Genomic DNA, 22364 nt, shown 5'->3' on the forward strand with positions numbered 1-22364 from the left:
GAGTTCAGTGAACGTAGAGAAATTTTAAACAAGGGGCAGGTTCTGGATAAGCTATGTATTCTTCATGTGTTTAGTCTTGAAGTAAAGTCGTACTATTCATGGAGCTTTTCTTTAATTTAATAAATAGTCTTAAATAATTGTTACACGACTGGGCTGTTTGTTCTCACTAGGCTTACGCCTGATCCATGAAACCCTGTCAAAAACAAAACTATACACACACACGAAACGATGTTCGAAGTTGGTTTACTCCGACAGATAATTTCAGCTTTAATCGTACAAAATGGATTGCTCCAGATGCCATTTAAGAGGGCAATTTAGAGGCAATTACATTATTTGTGTCTAGAGTGACATCGAACGGAAGGCCAGAAGAGAGGCTGGTTACTGGAGGGAAGAAGGGTTTTTATGACTGTGAAAAGCTCTCAATTCCACATTCTTATATAATTTTGTAAAACAATTGAACCCCACCAGCTATAATGGTGGGATTCGAGCTCCGGCCTGGCTTCCTATATAATTGTTCGAGTTATATTATTACTACTCCACAGTCTCCTTCTGGAATATAATGCAGCGACAGAATCCCTCCCCTGCCTGTGCAATATCCAGCTTGCCTTTAATGTGTTTTCACTGCTTGTCAGTGTTCATCAGTAGCTAGATTTCTGGCTCTTGAATCAGTGCCGTATATTCAAGTCCACTTTCATTCTACTTACACAGGAGGGTAGGGGAGCGCAATTTTCTGCATGCATTCAAATAGTTGCTGCCAGACATGAGGTTCAGCCAATAACGACAGGCAGACCAAAGTACTGCAGCTTAAATACAGCCCCCATATTCAACAGAACTGGACGTAGATGTTTCACACTAGCCACTGGGAACATAAACTAATCAATATTTGCGTTAATGGAATTGCTGTGTTCCAGCAAGATCCATACACGGGAACACAATTTCCGTAGGCTATCGGAGGTTTCGAGCCTCCTCTGCCATTCATTATGAGCAGGCTGTTCATCTAATGTTTTTATGACTGATAGGTTGTCAGTGTATCTAGAACAGTTATGTGCTTTCTGCTCAGAAAAAGAAGTGAAAACGCTTTTCTCCTAGATGTTTATAAAACAATTTGTTTAGCTTCAGAACAGGAGGGTTGAGATGCATTCATGAGTAACGGGAAATTAAACTTAACAATCGAGTCACATGGCTATCTGGAAGGTTTTGCCCTGTCAATTACAGCCTACTAAAAGCTATTTTCATCCTTAAACTGAATAGAAATCTCGCTGATCAAAGTATCTGAGGGGGTTTAGACCCTTGTGATAGGTTTTGGCTTTCTAGGACGATACAGCTATTTCCGACACATCTGTCTGAGGCAGTAGGAGTAAAGGACAGGTAAGTGAAAAAGCAATGTTTTTTTCACTTTTTCTCCATGGACTGCACTTGAACTTCCAGACAGGGATAGCTGATCGGGAGGAATGGGGGTGGGGTGGCTCCGTGGTGGGGGTCCCTGATATGGGACATGTCAGATAGGTGGGTTTGTGTTATGGTGGATTCTCTGGTATGGTGTTGTCTTATATCGGAGTTCTCTGATGCCGGTCTTTGAAACCAGAGGGGGGGGGGGGGGGATTCACTTATACACGGGTTCCTGATATGTAGGTTTCTGATAGGGGGGTCTCTGATATGATGGTCTCTAATATGGGTGAAGTTGTATTGGGCTCACTGCCATGGGGGTCTCTGATTTAAGTTGTCTCGAATATGGGTGTTTTTGATCTGGGGTTTTCTCTGGTATGGTTGCCTGATGGTACGTTCTGAAGGTGATGTAGTCTGATGCCACGGCGCAAATGGCATCCGTGCCAACTCAGGGGCATCTTTGTGTGGATTTCTGCGACATCCCTCACAGGTCGACGTAGAACACTGGAATCGGTCACAGGCATAAATGTTCAGCGCGACTATTAGCTTTATGCCTGAACTGTTTTTGATGAGGTGAGGGGCTGCCAATCATAGTTAGTGTGTTTATAAGCATTGTGGTTATCATCCAATCAGGGCAATAGAAATGCATTCGAGCGTGAAAAGGAAGATCAATAAACAATGCACCAAACAGCACTCTCAGGAATAACAACACTGTCAGTCATTGGTTCATGCCCTGCCCTATTGTGTGAAATCGAATGGAAAATTTTCATTTCAAAGGCTGTCAAGGAATTTCAAGCCCTTTTGAATTATACTTGGTATGCGCAGAAGACTCTGAACGATATAGCAGCTCCTGCTTTAAACACTTCTGTCTGAGGATGTCAGGAAAGGGTAAATGAAAATGCAATGATTTTTAGGTATTGTCTCGTCTGCTCTTCAGCTTTCAGGCAGGGCTCTCTTTTGGATGGGGGCAGGTGGACTGATGAAGTGGATCTATGTTGGAAGTCTTTTTTGGGGGTCCGATGGCGGTCTCGGTTGGGCACCTCTGTTGACAGTCCTATGGGGGGTCTCTGTTAAGGTCCCTGCTGGGGTTCCTGTTGGCCCTTTCCTTTGGAGTAAGATGCATGACTATGATTGGGGTGTCTGATGGGCGGCCTGCTGGAGGGAGCCTGATGGAGGTAGGGCTCAGGTCACGCTTGTGCATGGGTGATATGGGGGCGTATTCCCGTGATGTTGAGGGGAAGAATGACTCTACTTGTCAGCGGGGACATGTCAGCAGGTCCGGCGGTAGTGGAGGGTTCGGCCTTGTGGGTGGTGGTGGGGATAGGAGGGGAGGTGCAGCTTCCAGACCTCAGCATGGCGGCGCCCGCTGAAATTGGTGCTCCAATACCAGGATTCCTATAGAATAAAATTATTCCTCCTCCATGCGTATATTTGCAAGGAAAAGGAGTGGATCTCTCCTTGCCGCCCCTTTAGCGCCAGCAGAGATCAGAAATAATTTTACTCCGGCGGGAACAGTTAGGCCAGAAGTCGTCGGCTGTTCCTTGGTGCCGGATTCACTGGTCCTGCAAGCATTGCACACCCTTCCATTAGTTTCGTGGTGGCGTGGCTTCAATGGGAATCCTCATTGACAGCAGCAGAATCAGAAAATCCTGCGTCCAGCAAACTTTATGCCACCACCTGCCACCCGCCGTTGCTGGGAAGTTCGCAAATCCTGACCTATCTCCGGAATGGAGAATTCAGCCCATGATTTCTCCTGCGAGAATCCCGCTTCCATATTTTGACGACATTATTCGCCCTCACCATCGATTCTGCAGGCCGTCAAGGCAGCCTCAAGATTTCGCCCATAGTTTCCTGCTTTCTGTCTCCCTGCCTTTTTGAGATAAAAAATAGTTCTAATCTATAATCTAGATTAGATTATATTCTAATCTATTGGATCCTTCTCTGAATCTAGTTATCTTTGTAAAATTAGAATCAATGCATCAACTAACTCATTCGCCACTTCCTTTAAGACATGCTGAATGTTGGTGCCAAATAATGGCATAACGTGCTAGCGATAAGGATATTGCTCTCCCTCCATGGGGTGAGACATGATGATCAGACAGGATTTGTTCAGGGCCAGCCACTGTTCACTAAGGCTCGGCTACTGTTAAATGTACTCTGTCGATTATTCTTTTTCTGCCAACTATATACTGTGTCCGTTCTCTTGGCCGCATAAAAAATACTTTTCACTGTACTTCAGTACATGTGACAATGAATCAAATCAAATCATATATTATTCGATTGAACTTCTTCCTGTTGTGACTCTGCGACTTAGCAGGGAATCTAATCATCCTATGCCTTCCCGGTGTTTCCACATCTAAATTTCGGTTTAAAGCTCGAGCAGCGGCAGCAGGATAGGCAGCAGCACCATCTCTTCCTGGAAATCTCGCTCTCTCGTGATGACTCTTTTTTTTGCAATCCACGATTCTAGCTGGAATTAATTCATGGGTACAGAAAAAATATTGGAATGATCCTATTAATGATAAAGTTCAGTGACGTGGAGAAACTAGAGAAATTAGTATTTTTTTCCATCGACCTGAGTTGTTAGTTCTGAATTGAGAAGATCAGTCACACAATAAGACAGCAGAATATAAGCTGTTTTGCAGCTTTTTAATTCATTCACGGGATGTGGGCATCAGTGGTTGGCCAGTATTTATTGTCCATTCCCAGTTGCCTTTCAGAATGTGGTGGTGAGTTGCCTACTTAAACTGCTGCAGTCACTGAGGTGTAGGTACACCCACAGTGCCGTCAGGGAAGGAGTTCCAGGATTTTGACACAGCAATAGTGAAGCAACGGCGAAATATTACCATTTCGGAGTGGTGAGTGACTTGCAAGGGCACCTGTGGGTGATGGGGCTCCCAGCTATCTGCTGGTCTTGTCCTTCTTCATGGTAGTGGTCGTGGATTGGGAAAGTCCTGCCTAAGGTACCTTGGCGAATTTATGCAGGGCATATGGTAGTTGATACACACTGCTTCCACTGTTTGTCGGTCGTGGAGGAATGGACTGTCTGTGGAAGGGGTAGCAGTCAAGCGGGCTGCATGCCCATGCTTGAATTTGCTAATAATAGCCTAACGTTGGTGGTAGGGAAGTTCCTAGAGTCCATTTTCAAATATTTCATTGCGCAGCATTTGGCCAGGAGTGATATACTGAAAGGCCACCTGTATTTACGAAAGGGAAATTATGTTTAACAAAACGACTAGAATTCTTTGTCGATACAACGAGTAGAGTTGACCAGTGAGAGATGGTGGATATGGTTTATTTATACTTTGAGAAGATTTTCCAGTGTCTCCAATAGCATATTACTATGTAAAGTTAAAGTGTATGGGTTTGTGGGGAGTATCTTGAGATGGATTGAAAGCTGGTTCGCTGACAGGAAACAAAGTGTCGGACTCTGTTTTTCCAATTGGCAAGCAGTGATTAGTGGGTTCCCGGAGGGATCTGTGCTCAGACCCTAATTGTTCACATGATATATTACTGATTTGGACGAGGGAGATAAATGTATTATCTCCAAATTTGCAGCTGGTACAAAGGTGGGTGGGATGATGAGCTGTGAGGAGGATACATAGGTGCTTCAGGGTGATTTGGACAGGCTGAGTGAGTGGACATATGCACTGCAGATGCAATATAATGTGGATAAATGTGAGGGTATCCACTTCACTGGCAAAATACAAAAATGTTATTATTTCAATGGTGTAAATTCAGAGAGGAAAATGTTCATTGAGACCTTGGTGTCCTCGTGCATCAGTCTTTGAAAATCAGCGCAGGTCTACAGCAGGTTGTAAAGAGGGTAAATGGTATGTTTTTCTTCATAGCAGGAGTATTTCAGTATAGCAATCGTGATGTTTTGTGACAATTGTATAAGGTATTGGTGAGGCCACACCTGGTATTGTTTGCAGTTTTCGTGTCTTTTTCTGAGGAAGGATGTTTTTGGTATGGAGGGAAGGCAGCGAATGTTTACCAAGCTGATTCTTGGGATCGCGGGACTGTCATATGAGGAAAGACATAGTCGGTTGGATTATATGAATTGCAGTTTAGAAGAGTGAGAGGGGATCGCATAGAAACATATTCTAACAGCAATAGACAGGGTAGATTCAGAGTGATTGTTTCAGATTGTGGGGGCGTCCAGAACTAGCGGTCATAGTTTGAGGATAAGGGGTAAACCTCTTCAGACTGAGGTGAGGTTACAATTCTTCACCCAGTTGGTGGTGAATCTGTGGAATTCACGACCACAGAAAGTAGTTGATGCCAAACCGTTGTTTGATTTTGAAGAAGGAATTATAAACAGCTCTTGGTGCTAAATGGATCAAGGGATATGGAGGAAGATGAGACGAGGCTATTGAATCTGATGAGCAATGATGATCGCAATGAATGGTGGAGCAGGCTCAAAGGGCCGAATGATCCACTCCAGCTTCGATTTTCTATGTAGATTTCTAAGTCTGCTGACAGAGGTGATGCAGTTGCGTCAGGTTTACCAATCTCGACGTTGCAGATTCCGGGCACAAACTCTAAGATACTTCTTGCTATTTACCCCTGGACGACTACACCAGACTGAAGATCTAGTCATTGTTTCCATGGCTGCCACTAAATAATCTGCTGCGTAGGTAGTACTTTCTAGGCTAAAATTTCATGGACCTCCAAACGCATACTTCTCGAAATTCCAGAACAGGACTGTCCTGTTGGATCCATCGTTTCATCATGTTCCTGCTTCACAGAACTTATTTCTTCCTTTCTTGACTCTAGTTGTTCTCGGTTTTTTCTGCCTCTTCCCACATACATTCATGATTCTCCTACGGACCGATGTGATTTCAAGCTATTCCAGTTCCCTGACACTACCCACACTTTCTTCACTATAGATACCCAATTATTCTGGCTTCATCTCCCCACAAAGACAGTCTGATTGCGTTCAGTTTCTTCTCTGAATGGAAGCAAGAACAATCCCCATCCACGACCAACCTTGTCTTCTGCACAGCTGTGGGCAGCAAGGTAGCATAGTGGTTCGCACTGTAGCTTCACAGCACCAATGTCCCAGGTTCAATTCACAACTTGGGTCACTGTCTGTGCAGGGTCTGCACATTCTCCCGATGTCTGCATGGGTTTCCTCCGGTTGCTTCGGTTTCCTCCCACTAGTCCTGAAATATGTGCTGTTAGGTAATTTGGACATTCTAATTTCTCTTTCACCTTCTGAACAGGCGCTAGAATGTGGCGACCAGGCGCTTTTCACAGTAACTTCATTGCAGTGTTAATGAAAGCCCCCCTGTGACAATAAAGATTATAATACTAAAGATTATAATAATGTAATAATAATAGGGGCTGGTTTAGCACAGTGGGCTAAATAGCTGACTTGTAATACAGAACAATGCGAGCAGCGCTGGTTCAATTCCCGTACCGGCCTCTGCGAACAGACGCCGGAATGTGACAACTAGGGGCTTTTCACAGTAACTTCATTGAAGCCTACTCATGACAATAAGCATTTATTATTATTAATTTGCTCTTTCATTGGTGAATTTCACCTGTAGCTTATCCTTGTTGCACCAAATTAAAGTGCGGTTATGGCTTTCTGCATGAGACATTGTACCTGTATTGCTTATTTTTTGTGAGGTGTGGAGCCATTCATTGTTGCAATCCTATTTAGGCCTCCAGTTCAAGATTCATTTTCCAATATCAACGACTGAATTTGTGCGACTTCATACTCTAGCCTGCAACTGGAAAACTAAACAATTCTGTTTCCAATTTACACCCCTATTTTATCTTCACGTGGTCCATCTCCAACACTTTGCCTTCCTTAGGGGGCAGCAAGACTCCGTTTCTGGGATCGATTGGGCAGGATTCACAGTTCCCTGATGCCGATTTCACAATTGGCAATCAGGTAGAGAATCCCTTTTGATGCGGAAATCGGCGGCGGTGCCTGTTTGACGCAGACTTTGTATGCTCGACTCCCTCCGAAATGGCATCACCGTTTGGATGGCCTTAGCACGTCACGTGAAAGCCCTCGCCCAGATGCTTCACCCCCCGATGAGTTGATTTCCCGACTGCAGGGTTGACTTGTGGGCTCAGCGATCGGGAGCCAACTGTGGCGGCTGTGGACTGTGTCCAGTGACGGCACAGTCGGCGGGGGGTGGCTCCAAGAGGACTGGCGGGACTGCTAGCGGGTGGCCAGGGAGTGGCATGGGGGTGGGGGGGGGGCACTATCTGGTAGGTCGGGTCCGTGCACAGCCTGCGCCATGTTTTGTGGCGCAACCACTGCAGGTCGTCGCCATGCACATGTGTGGCCACTGATCTAGCCTTCTCTGCCGTTTTTGTCGTGTGAGATGGAGTTTTGCGCGGCGTGGCTGCTAGCCACTCACCAGTCGCAGGGTCGCTGAGGAGGCGTCGCAGAGTCGGTGAGGATGCGCCGCCGGTTCTTTTGATATAAAACACCACAGATCCTCTCTTCTTAGGCTCAGAAAGGGTATCCAACCCATTGTATTTTGACATTCATTACATGCCGACTGGCTCCCAGAGCTTCAGTGCATACAACTGCTCACACCCTGGTCCTGCAAGGAACCCATTGCATTCACTACTTTCTTCACTTGAATTGCATCGGTTCCGATTATACCACCTTCCACAAGGGCACTTGCAAATGGCTTTCTTTTCCCGCAGCCGAAAAGTTCCCTTTTTGTGGATGATAGTGTCTTCTACCACGTCTGACCCAACTCACGAATCTCTGCCCTCACCAGTTGTAGTCCCTCCCCGAAACGCAATATAGTTTTCATTGTCCCCAATTTTCACTCCACCAGCCTCCTCAAAGGATTATTCGCCATCACTTATGTTAACTCCATTCTGATGCTCCTAACAAATACGTCTTCTAGTCCCCCTACCCCACCCCCCTTCCATGATCCTGACAGGACCATTGCCTCCGCGACACCCTCACCTTTCAGCCCCAACACCTTATCCCCTTCCAATCGCACTTTCCCATGCAAATCCAGATTGTACAATACCTGGATGTTTACATTTTCCCAAGGTGCAATGTCCAAAATATTCCAGTCAACTGAATCACTCGTATTTCTTTCAATTCTGCCTGTTGTATTGGCTGCTCACAATGCAGTATGCCCTACAATGAGGAGGCCACGCACAGATTTGCTAGCCAAATTGAGGATTACGTGCTCTCGGCTGCAGATCTAACGGTGACTTTCTGGTCGCGTGCCGTTCCAAATCACCATCATCCCCTTCTGTGCAGGTTCCTGCCTTTTACCTGCTTCAATGGTCCAGTGGAGCTCTAATCAAGCTGTTGTAACAACACCTCAGTTTCTGATCAGGCACTGTACATTTTGTCGCAACATTGAGGTCAAAGACTTAGACTATGGACAATGTCCTCAAATGCGTGATTTCCCCGAAATGTGCCAGTCTGCACCTTCTTCCAATGTGTTTTGCGTTGATCCAATGCTGACCTTTACGCTGATATGAACACTTTCAGCTACTTTGCTTTTAGTGCGTGGTGACATTTATTGTGAAATCCCCACGTCCACTGCATCGAACCTTTTTATTCTGAACACTAAATACACCCCTTGTCTTTGGTTCAATTAAATCGTTGTTAAAAGTCCTAAACCTCAAATCATTCCTCCCTTTCTTCTTTTCCGAATAGGCTATATTAGACTCGAAATATTAACCGAGTTTCTCTCTCCAAATTCGATGCCAAACTGTGCTGAATTTGCACGCTCAACGGTGTCCTCTTCGATCGTAGATACCACAAGGCTGACTGTGGAACCAGTACTCACTAGTGTAGCATTTTCAGGTCACAGCCAAGACAAATATTCCACTGCAAGAAGAAACTTTGACTTCGGATCAATACTTGCCATACCAGTGTTCCAGAATGGCCGCAGGGGTTCTTGTGCATCCACGCTCATACTGTTTTGGGAAGCAATGTTCATAGCCACAGTGCGGTGTCAAAGTGGAATCATCTGCACAACATCATTTGAAACTCAGCACTCACTGCTAATCGGAAAATGGAACAGGTGAATGCTGACAGAATTGGGACTAATTATACAGATATGGGTCCAGTTACTTCAACCAAGTGGATAGCCCTCATGTACTTCAAGCATGCCCACAGCAAACAGAATCTAGATGTTCTCAGAGGTGCCAGAATCGTGTCTAAGCAGACAGCTTACGCTGGAACAGCACACAATATCCTGCTAGAGGGACATATGAAACAAGAAGAAAACAAAAGGGCCATCAGGAACAAAGAGGGAAAGTGGAATTGCACATGAGGCTATAAAAGGTTAAAATCTTCTGAGTGTGTGCCAAAGACTTACAAGCTAATCAGAATTTAGCAACACAACGGAAACGGTGGGGGTGGGGGGCGGGGGGCATTTCGGTTGCACATTTAGTTGCACTCGTTGAGAAGCAACACAATCCTAAGCCTGAGTGATTGTCCAACAGTTTAAATTAAAAAGTAAATTTCACAAGACAAGGAACTAACTTTGTTTCAGAATTATGCAAACACTCTGAAAAGTGTGCTTTCGGAGCGGCATTGGAGGACATGTTCTGCGGCAGAATAATCTGCAGCATTAAGGAAGATAGATAAATAGACAGACGGCGCCACCAGAACCACTACATCCATGCGAGTGACCTGACCGTCCCTGGTATAGATTTCATGTGCACATTGCCGGGCCTTTTTTGAGTTCCATGTTTCTCGTCATCCTGGATGTGCATTCTAATTTTTTAGAACTGTGCAACTTGAGCAATATTACAGCTCCCCTAACTAGAGAGAATCTAGGCCAAGTTAGGGCAACATGGTAGCACAAGTGATCAGCACTGTGGCTTCTCAGTGCCAGGGTCCCAGGTGTATTCCCTGCTGGGTCACTGTCTGTGCGGAGTTTGCACATTCTCCCCGTGTCTGCGTGGGCTCCCTCCGGGTGCTCCGGTTTCCTCCCACAGTCCAAAGATGTGCAAGTTAGATGAATTGGCCATGATAAATTGTGCTTAGTGACCAAAAAAGGTTAGGAGGGTTATTGGATTACCAGAATAGAGTGGAAGTGAGGGCTTAAGTGGGTCTGTGCAGACTAGAATGGCCGAATGGCCTCCTTCTGCACTGTATGTTCTATAGGTTACCTGATTCTCTTGTTTTTGATAACAGGGCAATGTTTACGAGAGACATTTTCGAAGACTTTGTGCAAAGAATTGGAATACACCATGTCTGCATTGCTCTTTTTTAACCTGTTTTGAATGATTTAGCAGAGCCATTTGTACAGTCATTGAAAAATGGACTGACGAGAATGACAAGTGGCACTTTAGGAGCGAGCTCTTGTGTTCTTGTTCCAGTATTGTATTGCACCACAAATGACAACCGCCCTCTCATCCACTGAAATGCTGGTGTGTTGGACGCCAACATCCCACTGGGATCTGCAACATCCAAATGTTAAAGTGAGAGTGGGAGGAGGTAGGAAAAGTTGAATGGAAGGCATGACTACCATCCGAATGAGAGATAATTCAATCCAAATTACTCTGTCTATGTTAGACCTGACTGAATGCGAGTCGTACAGGCACATTTCGTTGCTCAAAATACTGGCCACGGTCCTGGCCAAGCGACTGGATAACCACGTACCAGACATGGCCACAGAGGAACAGACGGGCGTTGTTAAGGTTAAACAATAACATTGAATATGAGGCGTCTAATGACCGTGTTAATGACCCCATCCGGGGGGAAAACAGCAGAGGTATTCATATGTATGGAATCAAAAATACCATCAGCAGAGTAGACTGGATGTAATTTATAAAGGTACGGGAGTGGTCAGGGCTCAGAGCAGGCTTCCCCTGTACAAAATTGGGAACCTTCTCAGTTTACAAATACAACCTGACCAAAAGTGAAATCTTCCCAGTGAACCCACAAGGGTACTGCCACTTAAAAAAGTCCAAAGCAAATTCCGCTACGTGGGATCCAGGGCACGGTTCTACAAATGGAATCTGAGAGGTCTGGTCGAGGAAGGGACAGGCAGAGGTGGGACACGCTCCCACTCTTCCTGGCAGGGGCGGGGTGGGGGTGCAGACGATCAAGATGAATGTCCTGCCCACGATCCTCACCCTGTTCAGTTCGCTGTCGATCTATCTCACCAAGACCTGTTCTTTTTCACACAGTAGACGAAATTATGGTGGCGTTTGTGTGAGTTGGTGTGTGTGTGTGTGTGTGTGTGTGGGGGGGGGGGGGGGGGGTGGTCCAAATATCCCCAAAAGCGTCCTGCAGAGAAAGAGAAGCCTGGGTGGTCTGGCCCTCCCAAACATACATCATAACACTCGGAAGCCACAGGAAAAAGAGTGAGAGGATGGGTAAGGGAGCAGGAAACAGAACGTATAAGGATGGAGGAGAACTTCTGGATAGGGACAACCCTCTGGGCCCTTGTCAGAGCAACACTGCCATCTTTGCCAGCCAAGCACTTCACAAAGCCAGTGGTAACAGACAGGCTTCGGACAGTGAACCAGCGAAGGCAACACTTTCGCCTAACCACAATTTCCACCATGGCCCCCATCTGCAACAGTCACAGGTTCACACCGGCCAAATTGACGCCACCTTTAAAACGTGAAGACAGGACAGGGGGACACAAGCAGTTCTGGAATTCTTCATGGATGGCAGACCAGTGACTCTAGAGGAGCTGATGGAAAGGTTGCAAATGCCCAAATAGAATGACTACCACACTTACAAATCAAAAACTTCTTCCGTAAAGTAAAGACAACATACCGATGGACGCCAGGACCATAAATGATAGAGGAGCTGTTGGATGGAGGCAAATTAGGGAGGGGGAACTGCGGGTACCTGTATGGTCGACTGTTAGAGGAGGCACGTTCCCCACTGGACGAGACAAGGAAAAGATGGGAGGAAGAACGAGGGATGGAGATAGGGTGCGGGCTCTGGAGCAAAGCACTGAACAAGGCAAACTCCACGTCCGCATGCACAACGCGAATGCAACTGGAAGAGGTGAACAGAACCCACTTAACCATTACCCGAATGAGCAAGTTCACATTTGAGCACAAATGTGAACGGTGCCAGCGAGGCCCAGACAACCACACCCTCCTGTTTTGGTAATGTCCCAGAGTTCTCGGATTCTGGACAGCCTTCTTTGAGGCAATTCTCAAGGTTGTGGGGTTGAGGGTAGAGCCAAGCCCAGAAGTGTATTCATGGTATGTGACCAGCCAGAACGCGTCATGAGGAGGGGGGCAGACGCCCGTGTCTTTGTCTCTCTAATAGCCCACCGAAGAACCCTGCTCTTTTGGCGATCAGCACCACACAAAGCTGCAGGCTGGCTTTCCAACCTATCGGAATTTCTCCAACAGGAGACAATCAAATTCGCCATCCGAGGATCGGAAAAGGGTTTCAGTAAGAAGTGGAAGCCATTAATCAACTTGTTCCAGGACTTGTTTGTAGTCAACAACCAATAGAGCGGGCGCGGGGGGACACGAGGATGACACAGGCGAGCCACATATCTTAAAGGAAAGGGACTTGGGAGGGGGAAGGGGAAGGGGGGGGTGGCAAAACCCCATTGCAGACACATTGAAAATCCATTGAAGGGGCAAAGCCGCATGGGATAGACCCAAGGGCAGACGGCGGAGCAGCAACATGTGGGGAAATACAAGCTGGAAACAACAACAGGCAGATTCTGAGGCAGACCAAACAAATGGCGCCACAGCCACCGAAGGGAGGCGGAATATGGAAATTGAAATATGTATATTGAGCCTTGTTTGTTTGGACGTCGTTGTCTTTTTACTTTCTTTTATCTTGTATAATTATAACCGCACCACGATGCCTTTGTAAAATACTACGTATGGTGACGACACCTATAACTCAATGTTAGAACTGAAACGTGCAACATAAAATGTGAAAAACAATAAAATATTTATTTTTCAAAAGTTTATGGGAGTTTCAACATTTGCAACCTGAAGAAGGGACTGATGTGAACTCCATCTTACAGCAAACCTGCATATATTATCATGTAGTTCCCGCATTATAATGTAATAGTTTATGTATGTGGATAAGCAAAGTAATTACTGCGAAAAAGGATCCTAAAACGAATATTGACGGTTCATTTCCCAATAAGGAGGGAGGTGTCAGGAAAATTAGAAGAATTATATTTCATTTCTGCAGTATCGTTCTCATATTGTCATATGGTAGGGAGCAGGCTATTTTTGAGAGTGTCCGTCTTTATTGAATTGGAGACAATTGATTGCAATGGCCAAAACATCAACAAAGGACGTTTGAAGGCAAATTCTTTGGAATAATCACGAAGAAAACGAAGATAGAGTGCTCAGGAAGCTGAATAAATGGAAAGTTTCATTCAGGAGCGACGGGAAATGACTTGAATTTAAATATTGCAGTTCGAATGAACAAAGAACAAACAAAGAACAAAGAAAAGTACAGCACAGGAACAGGCCCTTCGGCCCTCCACGCCCGTGGGGACCATGCTGCCCGACTAAACTGGAATCTTCTACACTTCCTGGGTCCGTATCCCTCTATTCCCATCCTATTCATGTATTTGTCAAGATGCCCCTTAAATGACACAATCGTCCCTGCTTCCACCACCTCCTCCAGCAGCGAGTTCCAGGCACCCACTACCCTCTGTGTAAAAAACCTTGCCTCCTCCATCTCCTCTAAACCTTGCCCCTGGCACCTTAAACCTATGTCCCCTAGTAATTGACCTAGTAAAGGAACATATAATAATTGGGAAATCAGAAATAGATTAGGCTAAATATTAAGTTTAACTTCTCAACACAGTAGCCGTAAAGTAATAAAAAAAACGGTTGATCAATTTTGGGAGGATGAACCTGCAAAGATAAAGACAGCGTGTATTGAAGCCATTTATAATTGGTTGATATTTACATCAAGTGTGTTCGCAAATTTCATAGTACATTTTAGTGCGTCTGCTTGTCACCTCTAAATGTTATCTCTCACAGTATAACAATGGAGTGCACATCAGTCCATTCTTCAGGTTGCACTAGCAGTATAACTATTTCGAAAACAGAGCCGAGTGCATGAGCCGTTCCCACCAGTGTTTAACCCCATCATCACCAAGCCCTATGTAGTGCTTGCCCCATGACAATATTCGCAAAGTGGGCACCTCGCAGGCCCAGGCTAAACAAAAGGGCACGCTCGAAACCTCAGAAACTAGGCATACAGGCATACGGGAATGCGGTTACGCACAGTTGCCATACAACAGTCTCCTACATCAGCGGAAGTAGCAGAACATAATTGTGCGTGTCTCTGACGAGAAGACGTCAAATGAGTAAATCCTGACTGAGAATATGGAGTTGAGCCCCCTAGGCAGCAATCCGACATTTCTCAGCCAGCTTTTCAGCACCTTCGGCAGCAGAGCTGGTGGCAAACATTACAGCTGTTGCCGGCACGGTAGCACAGCGGTTAGCACTGTTGCTTCACAGCGCCAGGGACACTGAACAACGCCTGGCGTGTGGAAAGAAGCATGTTTTTTTTAAAGACCCGAATGTGAAACCCAAATATATCCACGTTTATATAGCCGACGTGACTCACGAATTGTGATGAATTGCAAGAGTAAAATCGGATCGAATGTGTGCTAGAATATTGAATTGCCGTGGATCCATAAATAGATATAGGAGGGAAGCAATAAATGAAAGAGCAATGGATGTATCGCAAAAAAAAGGAAGCGCCACAGGGTTTAATACATAGAAAAATAATACGAGGAGTGACACGTTTGTGGATGTCGCACGAGCAAAGTCAGGAAATTTCCGTTGTGCGGGAGAAGGATTGATTGAAACAATTCGAAACGATAAAAAGTTTGAATTTGCAGGTGACCCGAATATTCAGCTGGACCTTGCATCTGCGAAAGTTAATGAAGACAACCAAAGACCAGATCCACTTTGCAGAAAGTATTCTATAGCGTATGCTGTTTTTTCTCCAAGTGCTGCTAATATACAACGGTTGTATTGGTGTTTTCTTTAATGTACAATAATGCCTTGAATACTTTGCAAATGCATACCGGTGTGCTTTTCCAATACAAAGTTACTTTGTTAAAGCAAAGTTAGGTTATTTCGAGGTTAACACCTAAGATTCATGGTGGGTCCAAAATACCAATGGAAAAGTATAAAAAGGAGTTTAACGTTGTGTTTTATTCCACCGCATCTCACGTATTTGTTCTCGAGTCTTGAAATAAAGCAAAGCAGCAGCATATCCAGCAGAGGGCAGCTCTGCCTGCATGTGTCACTTTTTTCCCTGAGTTCTGTTTTCAGAACGACGAGGGCAATGTGTTGCCTGTGCACAACGAAGAACAGTTCCAGTAGATGCAAATGGTACCACCTTTACGCACACGTCACTGAATTTCAAAATAAATGATCACGACATTCTTTCCACGCTAGCCGTCGGGTAAGCCTTCCAACCTTTAAATTAGCATAATTAAATATGAGGATTATGAAATATTTCTGTAACTAATGTCGGAGCGCCTCTCAGGGAGCCTGGACCAATCGTGGAAGCTGGTATAGTCATTGTCTGTGCGCAAATTCGGAATGGAAAGTTGCTAAGATTGATCTTAGGCTCGTGCATGAAGGGGGAAAATTGCTGCAGAGAAAGTGAATGCATCAGTTATAATTTTCCAAAATGCTTGGATTCTGGAGAAGTACTGGAGGCTTGAAAAACTGCCAGCGTGACATCGCTATTCAAATAGAGTGGGACGCAAAAAGCGAGTAACTGTCGGCCGATTACCCTAATATCTATTGGAAAAATGTTGGAATATATTATTAAAGAAGTAATATCAGTATATTTGTCAAATCATAATCTGATCGAGCAGACTCAGCGTGACTTCATGAAAAGGAGATTGTGTCTGACTAATTTATTACAGGTTTTTGATGAAGCCTCAACCAGCGTGGTTTCAGGGGAGGCAGTATTTGGACTTCCAGATGGCGTTCGACAAGGTGTCTCAAAATAAAGTTTTAAGTCATAAGATTGAAGACCATGGTGTTGGAGATTGTATATTCGCATTGATAAAGAATCGGCTAATGGACAACAAACAGCGAGTAGACATAAGGGCGTTTTCAGGTGGTAGACATGCAGCCATTGGGGTTCCACAAGGATCACTGATGGAAACGCAGCTGTTTATAATATTTATTAAGGACGTGGGACAGAGTGAATGTACGGCAGCCAAATTTCCAGACGATCGAAAACGGACGGAAAAATAAGTTGCGAGGGGGATACAACCAGTTTGCAATGAAATATTGAAGGGTTACGTAACTGAGAAATAAGTTGGCAAATGGTGTATAATGAGGGAAGTTGTAAAGTTGTTTATTTTGGAACGGAGAACAACAGAACAGGGTATTAGTTAAATTGATAAAACTGCAAAAAGCCACAACAAAAAGGGACTTGTGGGTATTTGTGCACGGAAAACAGAAAACGAGGAACAGATGCAGCAGTAATCAGGAAGGCAAATGGAATTTGGACTCTTATTTCAAAGGGGTTGGTGTATGGGAGTAGGGAAATTTTGCTGCAACTGCACAAGGTACTGGAAGGGCCACATCTGGAGTACTGTGAGCAGTTTTGGTCCCCTTATTTAGGGAAAACTATTATTTCATTGGAGGTGGTTCAGAAAAGGTTCACCAGGATGATCTATGGCAAGGAGGGATTGTCTCATGAGCACATGTTAACGATGTGGCGCTACGCATTGGAATTGAGCAGAATGAGAGGTGATCTCATTGATACATATAGGATTCTTAAGGGTTTTAATAGGGTAAAAGCTGAGACCATGTTTCCCCTCACGGGAGAGTCTCGGACTAGAGGGTACAGCATCAAACTAAATAAGTGCCAATTTAAGACTGAGTAGAAACATAGAAACATCGAAATTAGGAGCAGGGGGAGGCTTTTGGGCCCCAGAAGCCTGCTCCGCCATTGATTATGATAATGGCTGATCATCCAGCTCAATAGCCTATTCCCGTGATGAGGAAGAATGTCTTCTCTCAGAAGGTTGTGAGTCGTTGGAACTCCCTGTCACAGAGAATTGTGGGGAAAGAGTCCTTGTGTAAATTTAAGGCAGAGATAAATAGATTATTGATCAAGGTTACGGAGAAGGAACAGGACAGTGAACGTGAGGAATACCGGATCAGCCATAATCCAATTGACCGGCAGAGCAGATTCGAGGGGCCGATCCACCTATTACTATTCATATTTCGCATGGTCTTATAATCTTTCAATCCGGCTGGTTCAAAGGTATCATCCTTAAAAAAATAAACCAATATTTCTTTTCCTCCACAGTTTGAATTCATGCAGTTACAACCCGTTTTTAATTAACTTCTAAGAGCAGAACCTGTTCAAATTCAATAAAAGGGCATTACAGTGTGAATTTATTTCTTTAAACGTTATTTACAATAAACATCAATGATGGCGAACAGATGACATATATGCGATTATGCGAATAATTTTTTTTGTTGATTTTCTAGAACTTAAATTGTAATGAAAGCACAGATCCGGATTCTAATACGCATATTTTTACATGTCACAATGTGACAATACAATTAAAATGAGCATGGCTATTTTTTATTGAACACTTGTAAATACAATCCACAGTTTGTGAAGAATTGCAAAACGAGTCTGCTTTAAGAAAAGCTTGGTGCAGTAATTGGTTGAGGCTCTTTGTGTCGCTGTCTGCCAATAAGGAGCTGAGAGGCTCCGAGAGATCTACCTCCACAATCAACATCAAATACAGACCAGAGTGGAAAAGAAAGAGACGCAGTGCTTGCCTTTCCTCTTGCGGCATGTTCAGGCGGATCGCTCTGTTCGCATTTGTGTATTTTGTATTTAATATCAGAGTTGCGCGACAAATCAACTACGCACTAAAATGAGAAAAGGCGGAGATTGAATTGTTTACCAGAAAATCTGCCATACGTACTGCAAGAACCAAAACGATGGCGAAATCTCTGAACGGCGGGGCATTTTATATTTTATTGCTTTTTATGTCGAACCTGGTTTTCGGTCAAATCCGTTATTCTATCCCAGAGGAACTGGAAATTGGTGCCTTTGTGGGAAACATCGCTGATGACTTGAAGATAAACGTTCGGGAAATATCAGCTCGGAAGTTTCAGCTGCTCTCTGATGGTAGAAAGCAGCATTTTGAGGTAAATGTGGGAAATGGGATTTTAATCGTCAATGAAAGAATCGATAGGGAAGATCTTTGCACGGAACGCTCCATCTGTTTCATTCCTTTGGAGTTCGCGGTGGAAAATCCTGCGGACATGTTTCCGGTTGAAGTGGAGATATTAGATGTCAATGATAATTCACCGATTTTTCCGACAAGGATAATGACATTGCAGATCGCAGAGTCCATTACACCTGGAGCGCGCTTCCCTCTGATGGGTGCGCAGGACCCAGACGTGGGCACAAACACGATAAGTACTTATCAGATTAGTTCGAATGATCATTTCGGCCTGAAATTAAAGACAATAAACGATGGCAGCAAAATAGCTGAATTGTTGTTGAAAACACCCTTGGATCGCGAACAACAATCGTCTTTTGAATTAACATTGACGGCTATTGACGGTGGAACACCGCATAGATCTGGCACAGCTCAGATAATCATTACCGTAATTGACGTTAATGACAACGCTCCTGTATTCGATCATGAATTGTACAGAACAAATGTCTTTGAAAATGCACCCAAAGGTACATTGTTGATAAAACTGCACGCCACTGATTTAGACGAAGGAGCGAACGCTGAGTTCAAATATTCATTTAGTAATTACGCTTCACAACGAGAGCGCGAGTTATTCAGTTTGAATGCAGACAGCGGAGAGATCAGCGTGACAGGTTTACTGGACTTTGAAGCCACCGACGTTTATGAGCTTGACGTACAAGCTGTGGATAACGCACCAAACGTGGGACATGCCAAAGTTTTGGTTCGAATAGTCGATGTGAATGATAACTCTCCGGAAATAAAGCTGAACTCAGCAATCAAAATGATATCAGAGGATGCGGCCCCAGGTACCGTGATCTCTGTCTTTGGTATCACGGATCGAGATGCTGCGGAAAACGGGCGCGTTCGATGTCAGATTCCACTCAACATGCCGTTCAAACTTCAAACCACTTTAAGGAATCACTACAAGTTGGTAACAACCGACATGCTGGATCGCGAAAGAATGGATCGCTACAATGTTTCTATTTCAGCTTGGGATGCTGGTTCGCCCGCACTTTCTGCAAACAAAACCATCAGCGTTTTGGTATCTGATGTAAATGACAACGTCCCGCGGTTTACGCAGTCCAAATACAATTTGTATTTAATGGAAAACAATACTCCGGGTGCATCCATCTTTTCGGTTACTGCTCTGGATGCTGATTTGGATCAAAATGGAGACATTTCCTATTCTATACTGGAGGATCTAATTGAAGACGTCCCTGCGTCTGCTTACTTTTCTATTAATTCCAACAGTGGAAGAATGCATGCGTTGCGCTCCTTTGATTATGAGCATCTGAAGATATTCCACATCAAAGTTCAAGCTCAGGATGCTGGAACACCGGCGCTCAGCACTACTGCAATAGTGAGCATTATTATCTTGGATCAAAATGACAATGCTCCTCTTATTACTTCGCCACTAACGTGGAACACAACAGCGGAAATCTTGATTTTGCCTCAATTAACATATCCAGGTTACTTAGTTACTAAGGTAACTGCATATGACGCGGATTCCGGGCAGAATGCACGGCTTTCTTACCAGCTGCTTGAGGCATCGGATCGGAGTCTTGTCACTGTGGGCCAAAACTCCGGGGAAATCAGAACTACCAGAAAATTTACGGAAAAAGACACCACTGGACAAAGGTTGGTTATCTTCGTGAAGGACAATGGACAACCGAGTCTGTCAAGCACGGTCACAATCTTCTTTGCGATTCAGCCGAATATTACGGAAAGTCTGGCTACCCGTGTAGATAATTTCAGTAGCACAGATTATGTCTCAGATCTAAATATGTATTTAATAATAATTTTTGGATCAACAAGCGTCATATTTCTTGCAACTATTATATTTCTAGTCGTTCTGAAGTGCAGGAAAGACCGAAGTTACATGCGTGACCACAGCCTTTTCAGTTGTAGTTGTTGCATGAGACGACATTCCAATGACGTCTTTAATCGCAGACCTGCACCATTATCCGCTTTGCATGGTTATGGAGCTGGGCAGGTGCTCCCTGTTTCTGAAACTCTTCGTTACACGGTTCGCTTATCGCCGGAATCATCCAAGAGTGATTTTTTGTTCCTCAATACAGCTCCTCCTACCTTACCACTGAATGGCATCACTGTTGACGACAACATTATGAAGAAATAATTTTCACAGAAAATGTGTTTCGCCAGCAATTGAGAAATGCGTATGTACTTCCCTGAATACCTATTGCATTATAAGCTAAAATATTTATGTTAACCATACGCCACATCACCTGACCTTGATGTAAATCATAGCGACATCTGGCTAAATATGCTTATATTGCAATTTCCAGTGCAAGACCTACTTAACTATTTCTTCCACATTTTATCATCACTTTACATGAAATCGAAGAAAAGGCGTGCCAGAAATTTTAAAGCATCATCTCACGGCATCAGGGCCCACAGAAAGTGTGATTCAAGTAAACATGTCGTTTCTCCACTTACTGAGCACACAAATTGAGTTATTTCGTAAAGATCATTATTTTACAGTCGCTGCTGTCGTTCCTTCCATTGTGTTTTATGTCACAACATGCCGACTAGAATTGCACATACACATATTTGGAATTAAACGCAATTGTATGGTAAATGTTCTGTCTCGTATTTCGTGCACGTTTAATAATAATACACACTCATTCATACAAGGGCACTGCCGGAATACCATCATGTGGAGTTTTTACATCTTCCTAAGACATTATTTCACAGATTATATTCACCAGACCTTTAGCAAACCAATGGTAATTTGTAATGCGATTATGTTAATGTGACAATGCGATTTCACTGACCATGGTCGATTTTTAGAGAAAGTAGTGGAGCGAACCTTATTCAATTATTTACTGTAAACGTCAGTTTATATATGACGCAGAGGAAATTGCAGAACAGTATAGTCCCGTCTGGCACAGAAATGGGCCATTCGGTTAAATGTTTCTATTATGCCGGCTCTTTGGCTGAGCCAAATTAGGCCCACAGTACTGTTTCTTCCCGCTAGCGTGAAAGAAGATTCCTCTCCAAGTAGGTATCTAAATCGGTTTTCAGCTGTTAGTATTGGATCTGCTTCCAAAGTCCCTGGAAACAACTTACCTAAGGACTCTCAAATAGAATAGTAATTAAGATTTCAAAAATATAGTTAAATCACGTTGGTTGCAGTTTTCGTCAGATTTGTGTGGTGAATTACATGCATTTTACGGAAATAAAGTGTAAAACTATTGAACGACCGAACTCTTTATATTGAATTGGAAGAACCTTTCCGTCACAAACAAGAAAAAAGGGAAGTCCTTCCAGATTCTGTTCAACAATTCAAAGCTGACTTCTTATTGCTCTAACAATTCTGATTTATTAAAGTACAAGTGATTTTTCGAGGAGGTCACAAAGATGATTGGTGCAGGTAGGGCAGTTGCTGTTGTCTATTTGGACGTCAGTAAGGCCTTTGACAAGGTCTCTCATGGCAGAATGGTACAAAAGGTGAAGTCAAATGGGATCACGGGTGAGCTGGCAAGATGGATACAGAACTTGCTAGGTCATAGAAGGCAGAGCATAGCAATGGAAGTCTGCTTTTCTGATTTGACGGCTGTGACTAGTGGTGTCCCGCAGGGATCAGTGCTGGGACCTTTGCTGTTTGTAGTATATGTAAATGATTTGGAGGAAAATGTAACTGGTCTGATTAGTAAGTTTGCAGACAACACAAAGGTTGGTGGAATTGCGGATAGTGATGAGGACTGTCAGAGGATACAGCACGATTTAAATCTTTTGGAGACTTGGGCGGAGAGATGGCAGATGGAGATT

General features: G+C 44.2%; 1 protein-coding gene across 1 annotated transcript in view; it reads left to right on the top strand.

Moving 5' to 3' along the window:
* The window catches only part of LOC119964288 (protocadherin Fat 4-like), a 93003-nt gene extending 71207 nt beyond the window's left edge, over positions 1 to 21796 (top strand). Inside the window, exon 9 of the mRNA XM_038793564.1 lies at positions 18245 to 21796. Coding sequence (XP_038649492.1) covers positions 18245 to 20709 — 2465 coding nt within the window. The 3' untranslated portion in view covers positions 20710 to 21796. The remainder of the gene's footprint in view (positions 1 to 18244) is intronic.
* The last annotated feature ends 568 nt before the right edge of the window (positions 21797 to 22364 follow it).

This window comes from Scyliorhinus canicula, chromosome 4, assembly GCF_902713615.1.
Source record: "Scyliorhinus canicula chromosome 4, sScyCan1.1, whole genome shotgun sequence".
Classification (NCBI taxonomy): Eukaryota; Metazoa; Chordata; class Chondrichthyes; order Carcharhiniformes; family Scyliorhinidae; genus Scyliorhinus; species Scyliorhinus canicula.